This window comes from Phascolarctos cinereus, unplaced genomic scaffold, assembly GCF_003287225.1.
Source record: "Phascolarctos cinereus isolate Bilbo 61053 unplaced genomic scaffold, phaCin_HiC Scaffold_3;HRSCAF=262, whole genome shotgun sequence".
Taxonomy (NCBI): domain Eukaryota; kingdom Metazoa; phylum Chordata; class Mammalia; order Diprotodontia; family Phascolarctidae; genus Phascolarctos; species Phascolarctos cinereus.
The window spans coordinates 244,129,543-244,139,232 of record NW_027555736.1 but is presented as its reverse complement, the minus strand read 5'-3'; the positions used below and the strand labels follow the sequence as shown (position 1 = coordinate 244,139,232).

At 36.5% G+C, this 9,690-nt stretch overlaps 1 protein-coding gene across 1 annotated transcript in view; it reads left to right on the top strand.

The window, feature by feature from the left end:
• The first annotated feature begins 7,409 nt into the window (after positions 1 to 7,409).
• Positions 7,410 to 9,690, top strand: part of ESR2 (estrogen receptor 2) — a 73,520-nt gene continuing 71,239 nt past the window's right edge. The window contains 1 exon segment of the mRNA XM_020986537.2: positions 7,410 to 7,880. Within this exon segment, the coding sequence (XP_020842196.1) occupies positions 7,453 to 7,880 (428 nt within the window). The 5' untranslated portion in view covers positions 7,410 to 7,452.

The window sequence follows — 9,690 nt, the reverse complement described above, 5'->3', positions numbered from 1 at the left end:
TACTAAATAAGGATATAGCATCTGGTATAGACAGATGCAATTTGCCCCATATGGAAACTGGTTAGATTTGGTAGGACAAAGTATGGTGACTTGAGCAATCTTGGGATATCCAACAAACTGAAATACCCTGATTTCCACTACTGAGCAATATGTATATTCCTTTCTATTCCTAATCAGTAATCGTAAGAGATCCAGCATAACTAACTTTTCTAATGTTCTGTTCAATCTTTGCTTATCTTTCCTAATTCTGAAAAGTATTCACTGAGGCCCCCAACTATTATAATTTTGCTATTTCCCTTTAATTATTAACTTTAAGTAATTAGCTACTATGTCATTAGGTACTTATATGTTTGTAAGTATACACGCAAATATGTGTATCTACCTATCTATATACATATTTATATATTAAGTATCAATTTTATTTCATTATCTCTTGTACTTTTAATCATAATGTGGTTTCTCTCTTTTTCTCTTTTCAACATGTTATTTTTATTGTTACCTTGTCTGAGTTCATAATCACTACCCTTCCTTTTTACTGGAATTTGTTTGAAGCATAATAAATTCTGCTTCAGCCCATCATTTTAACATGGGGCAAATTTTATTTGAAAGGTATGTTCCTTGCAAACAACATAGTATTAGAATCTGGTTTTTAAATCATTATGATACCCTCCACCATTTAATGGACGAGTTCATTCCATTTGTGGTCATGATTGTCAGCTGACTGTGCAGCTTCCATCATACCCTCTTATACTTTTCCCCTCGCTACTCTCCTTTGTGAAGAAAGAGGTGGAGAAAGAGAAGGAATATGATCAATATTAGTCACCTATAATTGAAATGATTTGTTCCTATTCCTTTGCTCCTGTCATTCTTTACCAATCCTAGAACCCAATTCCACTCCTTATACTTTCTTTTTAAAACTCTTTGTGATCCACTGTATGAAGTTTATTTTGTTTGTGATGATTCCTTCACCAACTCTACCCTCCCTTTTGTAGCCTCCTTTCCCCTTTCCCTAGACCTCCTTGTTCCCTTGTTGAGTTTCATGTTCTTTTCTTCCAAACTGTGTTTCTCCTCCTTTATTTAGCTCTGATAAGTATAATATCTTGAGATTCCTGCTTCCCCACTCCCTGTTTCATGTTCACACATATCAATGATGCAAAATAGTAAGTTCCTCCTTCTTCTAGTTTCTTCCTCAGTCTATTCCTTTTACTTAAACCATACCCAGCCCCTGCTTGTCTCATTTAACTCCCACTATGATCCACGAAGACATTAGGATTATGTAGAGAAAGGTATCTCTTTTCCACCTATTAGAATTTTAGCAGTTCATCACCATTTAGTCCTTTTTAATTGCCAAAATGTTTTTATTTTCTAGGCTTCTATTTCCTCCTCTGTTTGCATCAAAATTCATATTCAGTCTCTGTCTTTTGGTAAGGATTTCTTCAAAGTCCTCTAATTTTGTAAAAGGCCCACTTTCTCCCTGTATACTCAATTTTAGAGGGTAGATTATTATTTATTTTGTTTTCCCCATCTAGAATATGAAATTCCAAAATTTTCTCTATGGTATTTGCTGTTGTTTTATATGATTCTGACTGTGGTTCTTTGATACTTGAACTCCTTTCTGACTGCTTGAAATATTTCTTCTTTGACTTGTAAATTCTGCACTTGGCTATGACATTTTCAGGTTTTTTTCAATTTGGGGATTATTTAAGCAAGTGATCGTCGGTTCTATTTTCATAAATAGATCTCTTTCACCCCCTTTGTTTCTCCTTTTTTTGTTTTAAATTTTACATTTTTACTCTGAATTTAAACATTATTCCTTCCCCCCAGTGAACATTTCTGTATACACAGCAGAACACATAAAAAAAGAATTGCATTTGAAATGGAGTCTCCATTTCATACCTTTAAAAAAAAGTATACAATAAATTACTTATTACCTTCAAAACTATCTCATCTGATCCTCTTTCTGTTCTCTTTTACACATTTTAAAAATTCTTTAAATGACTCTTTTTACGCCCCCCAGCATTATTTTTGCTAACCCTTCTGTACCTCTCCCTCATCATTCCCAATTAAAAACAAAGGAGAAAAAAAATCCTTATAAGAAAATGAAAATAATCAATCAAAACAAATATACACCATAGCTATGTCCAAAATTGTTTGTCTCTTTTTGCCCTTTGATTCTTTCACTTGTTAGGGAAGGTAGGTAACATGCTTCTTCATGGCTTGTAGAGATACGGTTGGTCATTACTTTGATCAGAGTTTTTAGGTTTTTCAGAGTTGTTTTTCTACACAATGTTCTTCTCCTTGTATAAACTGTTGTCATTCTGGTCACTTCATTATGCATTAATTTATACTACCCAGGATTCTCTACCATGATTTCTTTAATTCTTATGAAGCATTAATATTCCATCATGTTCATATAATACAGTTTGTTCATTCATTTCCCAGTATAGTCATCCAATTAGAATCTAGTTTTGTTTTGAGTTTTTTTGTTTTTTGCTTTTGCTTTTTTGCTCCTCTTAATCTCCTCTTCAAGCTTGGGAAATTTTTTCATTTTTAAATATTTACTTTCTTGTATCATCCTCCCTCTTACCCTGTCTCTGTCCTTGCTTCTTTCCCTGTTGAATTTTATGTGTTTCTACACCTATGTATATGTTTGTGTATTCAACTTTTCTTGGTCTATTTCAGATTAAGTTCATCTGATAACAGATGCCTGCTCCTCTCACTCCTTCTGCCATGTTTGCATATTCTTCTCACACACCCACCCACTTTTGAAAATATCAAGTGCCATCCCCTTCTTCCACTTTTTTTACACTGATGTGTTCCTTTTACCTTCTATTCTTATTCTTATAAAAAACTAGAGGAATATACTCCCTTCATAATAGAGCTTCTTAACCTGGTGTTTTAAAAATATTTTGATAAAATATTTTGTTTTAAAAAATATTTTGACAATTGCATTTCAGTGTAACTTGTTTCTTTTCCAATCCTATGTATTTTATCTTATGCATTTAAAAATATTATTCTGAGAAGGGCATCATGGGTTTCCCCAGATTGCCAAAGGGGTCCATATCACAGAAAAGGTTAAGGACCCCTTGCTCTATACTGTTTGAAGAAACTGAAGTTCTAAGGGATGAATTTCTTCTCCCTGTATTAGAATGTTAGCACTACCTCATCATATACCTTTTTCTAACTGCTCAAATAACCTTATCTTTCTTCATTTCTCTTGTGTCTTGTGTTTATATTTCAAAGTTCCTACTTAGCTATGGTCTTTTCAACAGAAATGCTTCAAAGTCCTCTATTCCACTAAAAACCTATTTTTTTCCACTTGTAGGCTTACACTTGACTTTCAAGGCTTTCTTTGTTACAAGTCTGTATATTTTGCCTTTTGGAATATTGTATTCCAAGATCTTTTCTTGTTTACAGTAGAAGCTTTCAGGTCTTAAGTGATCCTGACTGTGGTTCCTTGGAACTTAACTCCTTCTTTCTAGGTGTTTGAATATTTTCTCATTGCTGTGGAGGCTTTGAATTTTGGCCATGACACTGCTGGGATGTTTTCTTTTGGGGTTATTTTTAGGAAGTGATTGGTGGATTCTTTCTATCCACTTCTGTCTCTGGTTCTGATAAATCTAGTAGATAAACTTTGCATATATAATTTCTTGTGATGTTCTGTCCAGGCCAAAAAAATAATGATTTTGAAGAGTCTAATGGTTTTTAAATTATCTCTTCTTAATTTGTTTTCCAGGTCAGTTGTTTTTGATATCAGATATTTTACATTTTCTTCTGGCTTTTTTTTTCAATCTTTGTCTTTTGTTCTAACATTTGTTTACATCTCATTGTTGTTATGTTTGGTCTGTTCTAAGTTTCAGTGAGTCCAGTACTTGGGTGTGATTTACTGCTTTCTAGTCTAACCTATTCATTCTCCAATTTTTTTTCTTCTAGAACTTTTACTTCATCTTTTAAATATTTTTTTTCCTTTCTTCAAGGTATTCATGCAATCCCTGTAGAAAATTCATTTTTTCCCTTAAGTTTTGGTTTGCACTTGTTATGTCAATACCCTCTCTGGGTTAGATTTTGGGGTATCTGTAGATTTATAATAATCAGAGTGGTTCATGCTTTCTTTGGTTTACTTATTTCTCCAGCCTTAGTGCCTGAATTGGAGCTCTGTGCCAAAGTTAGGGTCAGTTACTACCCCCGCTGTACTTTTGGATGGGGATGGTTGTCCTTGTTTGGTCTAAACCTTAGTCCCCTGACTCCCTATGCTGACTTCTACCTCCAGGATTTAGGCCTTGCTGAATTGTTTAGATTCAGACTGCAGAGTCTATGATTATCTTAGGACAAAGGATTTGGCAACTCGGAGCTTTACATTATGCTGGTCTGGGTGCTGTTATGCTCATACAGCTTGCTGCTACTCCCAGTGCCTTCAACTTAGCCCTACTGGGTTTCCCAACACATTGGAGATTTCTTAGAGGGGCTCTTTTTTTATGACTGCCTCTAGACCCAGGACCTTATAGGCTACATGTATTTCTAGTCCATCTCAGGGCACACTGTAAGGCTGCCTTCTTATTTGACTGTGTGGGTTTTAGCTTTGCTTTCTAGCTCCTTTCCTATCAACTATGAGCTCTTTTAGTTCTGGGACCAAGAAGTCTCTAACTTTAGTTTCTCCATAAGATTTCTTGATCATTATTTGGATTTTTCCATTTGTTTTGTTTTGTTTTGGGCTGGTATAGGTGTGGGGGTATTGATCTGGGGAATTTTGTTTTTTCTTGAATTGTATTGTCCAGCTTTCTTTTTCTTGGCCATGGTTTTCAGGATGTCCAGTGATTCTTTTTTTTTTTTTGGCCTTTTTTTTCCCCTTGGTCAGGCAGTCAGGGTTAAGTGACTTGCCCAGGGTCACACAGCTAGTAAGTTTCAAGTGTCTGAGCCAGGTTTTAAACTCAGGTCCTCTTGACTCCAAGGCCAGAGTTCTATCTACTGCCCCCAATGTCTAGTGATTCTTAAATAAACTTTCATTGACCTGTTTCATTGAGGTCATTTGTTTTTGATAATTGATACCTTACATTTTCTTCTTTTTTTTCAATCTTGACTTTGTCCTAATATTTCTAATTGTCTCCACCAAATTCACATCATTTTTTCATCAGCAGTCAGTTCCTCCCAGCTGATGGAAATCACACCCAGAGTAGTGGTTCCCCCCCTTTACACTTTCTTTAACTCTTGAAGGCTGAGATTATCATTGAGGCAAGTCAAGCAATTTATAGTTGTGATGCTTCTTTCCTATCTATAGAGAGCTCCACAGATTATTGAGTCATTGAAATTCCCATTACTACTATATCAACCCCCCATGGCAGGTTTGCCAATCTGCTTTCCCTAACTCATTTATTTTCTTTATGTCCAGTTGCTATGTTGAATACTCCAGTGACAAAATTGCTTCTCTTTCTGCCAATATTGATCTTCTACCAATTGTTCTCCACTAAAGAAATCCTTCTGTTCCTTAGATTTCCCTACATGAGTATATCTCCTTTTCATTCTCTTCTAGGGGAAGCATTCACTTTGAACATAGTAGGTTAGTTGGCTATAACCAAGAAACAGTTGTTGTGTACTCTATGCAGGTCACTGGAAAACCTCCTCAATTCTCTGTACTTCCCAGAAGTTAGATCTTTAGTTCTTTCTCTTGCTAATGTTTCTAGTGTTCAGCTCTCCTGGAGAACTGCTAAGAAGCTAATGAAGGGTTTTGAGTGAGTGTATCATGTCTGTGCACTAGGAAGAATTCTCCAGCAGCAATGTGAAAGAATGGAGTGAATATAAGCAGATCATTTAGATAATTGCAGTAGTCCAATTGAGGGAGATATATTCCAGAAATATATTTTGGAGGTAGAATCAACAGTACTTACAAGTGATTTGATGTAGCTAGAGAAGGGGATGGAAATACCTAGGACGTAGTTGAAAATTCAGAATTAGAATTCTGAGGAGATATTGTGGATGGAGATAATAGATTTGAGAGTCATCTACATAAGAAACAATACTTAGAGTCCTAGGAATAGAAGAGATTATCAAGGAAGAGAATGGCTGGAGAGAATAAGACAGAGCCTTGGAGGACCCCTACACTTTAGGATGTGATGAGAGAAGACTTAGGAAAGAACTTTATCATGGAGCCAGAGTAACAGGGTGGAAGGGACCATCAATCATGAATGCCACAGAAAATTCCAAGAGAGTAAGGACTGAGAAAAGGCCAGTGGCCTTGCAGATAATGAGTGATGTTGGAGAGAGTTAAGGGTAGTTATAGTGAAAAAGTCAGATTGTGGGGTTTTGAGGAGGGTGTAGGTGGTGAAATGGAAGCAACAAGAATAGGCTGTTCTTTATAGATGTTTGGCTGTGCATGGAATGAAAGCTACATGACAATAGGTTGAGGGAGTGTGGGAAAATATTTTATTATATTGTTCTGAAAACCCTATTAATTGTTATATTGTTTGAACCTAGCTTTGTGTGGCAAGAAAATTGTCTAACCCTAAAACTTATCATAGAGGTCAGGCTGAACTCAGAGATGCTCCAGGGACGCCCTAATAGCTGTAAGGGATGCTTAGATCCCACCCTTTGCTTGTTTTGGATTCAGGTCCTGTTTTGGGTGCACCCAAAACTTGTGTTTTAGTTTCCACCCAAAGACTGTGTTTTGGGTTCCCCAAATTAGCTTGAATATTTATACTTGCTGATCTATATCTTTTTTTTTTGAGGGGTGGGGCGGTAATCAGGTAAGTGACTTGCCAGGGATCACACAGTTAGTAAGTATCTGAGGCCGGATTTGAACTCAGGTCCTCCTGACCCCAGGGCCAGTGCTCTATCCACTACACCACTTAGTTGCCTGATATATGTCTATAAATCTCAAACTGCCCTCCTCTGGAAACTACCTACTGCCTATGGGTGACCAATCAGGCAAATGTCGTTATGCCCTTGTCTCAACATTTTTCTGCCTCTCTCCTTTGCCAAATGACCTGATAAAAATCTTTCTAAAACTATTTCAGATTTTAGGGTTTGTAACTAACAGGAGTAACAGGTAAAGAGAGAGAGAGAGAGAGAGAAGAGAGGAGGTATGGAGTTGGGGCCTACCTCCTTCAGGTAGATTGTAAAATCTTAGTTTGTAGAAAAAAAATTTTTTAAATATATCTTTATATTCTCAGGGTCTAATGTATACAGTAAGGGTTCATGTTTGCTGGATAGCAACACTCACTGACATTTGAAACCTACTTCCTGCTGTTCTATTTTTATAGTTAAAATAGTAAGTGGTCAGCCTTGTCTTGAGATTAAATTATTCTAGTTATTTTAATGTTTCGTCAAAGGTCTTATTTCTCATCTCCTTAGCAATTATGCCCAAATTAGAAATATAGCTCTAATGTATCATGCTGTATTTGTTTTTCTAGCTGAAATACCTGCTGACAAGTGTTTGAGTAAGAGACATTTGGCCTCATAATGTCTCTTTGTGCATCTTCTCACAAGGAGTTTTCTCAGCTGCTTCCCATTCAAGATATTGGGTGTAACAAAGCCGAGATCAAAAGTTCACCATCTGGCCTTAGTTCTCCTGCTCCCTACAACTGCAGCCAGACTGTTCTGGAGCACAGTCCTCTTTATATTCCTTCATCTTATGTTGAAGGCTGCCATGAGTATTCAGCGATGGCCTTCTATAGTCCCACTGTGATGAACTACAGTATTCCTAGCAATGCCAATGACTCGGAAGGTGGAGCCGTCAGACAGACAACCAGCCCCAGTATATTGTGGCCAACTGCTGGACACCTTTCACCTTTAACCCTGCACTGCCAGTCATCACTTTTATATGCAGAACCCCCAAAAGGCTCCTGGTGTGAAGCTAGAGCAGTGGAACATGTGTTGCCTGTGAGCAGGTAAGCGGACTCTTGCCTTTGATTTGTTTTTGTTGCTACTGTTTTATATGACTCTGTTTTAGTTAATATAAAGCAGTTTACCTATTTTTAAAATTTCAGTGGTGCATCTTTCTCTTTTCTGCCTGTATAAATTCTATGCATTCTTCCAGAACTAGCTCTACTCCTGTTGCTTCCATTAAATCTCGTTGATTCCCCTTTCCTTTAAACTACCAAAGTTTTTACAGTTAGTGTGCTACGCTATTTAGCACTCAGTTATGTATTGTTTACTGTGTACTGCTGTTTCACATATAAGCCTTGTCTTTCCAGCTGGATCATAAGTTTTTTAAGGGCAAGAGCATAACTTATTTTTCTTATTCCATCTGTCTAACAGAGTATTAACAGAGCACATAGTAGGCAGCCAATAAATGGTCTTTTGGCTGATTTCAGTAGTACACGTTAACTTACTAGAAAGTGAACTGTAAGTAAAAGTGAACTCTCAGCGTGACTTTTGGGGCACCTTATATACAGTATGTATAATATTATATATAGTTATATATACTATATATAGCTATTATGTATAATGCTCTCACTATATTACATATAAGGTATGTATATATTATATGATATAGAGGGATCCACTTTAAGAAAAAGCTGTATTACAGTGGGTGAGTCTTTTTTACATAATACAATACTTTTTTTTTTTAATATGCATTGACTCTTCAGAGCCTTAATTCCTTCATCTGTAAAGTAAGAGTAATACCAGTATTGTATACAGTCTTTAAGTGGTGCAAGTTTTTAATAGCTTTGGTGTTTCTACCCCCTGATTTTCCCTACTGGATTGTTTTTTTCTTTTTTGACATGATTGTCCTTTGACTGTGTTCTCTAAAAGACATAAACTCTGTAAAATCATGTGAGCCTTCTTTTGATCTGAAATATATTATTAACCATTGGAGTCTGCTGTAAATCTAACTATTCCTACAGGCAGAAAACTCTTGTTTCCTTAAGTATTATTATCTAGGCTTTCATATGTAATTTGAAGTGTATCATTTATTAGAAGTGTCAAGCTCACCACCAAAGGGCTGCTGTGGGGCCTATAAAATGTTTAACAACATGAATGAAAATACAATGCTACATTTATTGTTGTTTAGTCATATCCGTTGTCTCTGACTCTTTGTGACCCTACTTGAAGTTTTCTTGGCAGAGATCCTGGAGTAGTTTGCCATTGCCTTATCTAGCTCATTTTACAAATGCAGAAACTGAGGGAAGCAGGGCTAAGTCACTTGGTCAGGGTCACACAGCTAGTAGATGTCTGATGCCAGATTTGAACTTGGGTCATCCTGACTATAGGCCCACACTACCCACACTGCACCACCTAGCTGCCGTAGTACAACACAGATAATGTTAATTTGTGATTTTCTAAGTCAACATGAGGCAAGAAAGGATGTCTTTCTATTTCAGTTTGACACCATTAAATTTTAGACCTCTGGTTGATTGTCAGACTTTCATGGCAAATTTGTCACATGAGTCCTTCACCAGACTTAACTTGTAATTGCCAGGCTACAGTTGGTCTTATGAGTATCACTGCTACCACTTCCAAACAGTTTCTTGGAGATTCATCATTATCATCTTTTTGGTATTGTATTAGAAGGTAAAGCCTTGGGTAAGGTAAATTGGGACATTAATTCATGGAGCAATCTGGAATTATGCCCAAAGAGTTACTAAACTGCCCATACACACCCAGCAATACCACTACTAGGTCTGTTTCCAAAGATGATTGGGGAAAAAGGAAAAGAACCTATATGTTCTAAAATGTTTGTAGCAGCTCTCTTTG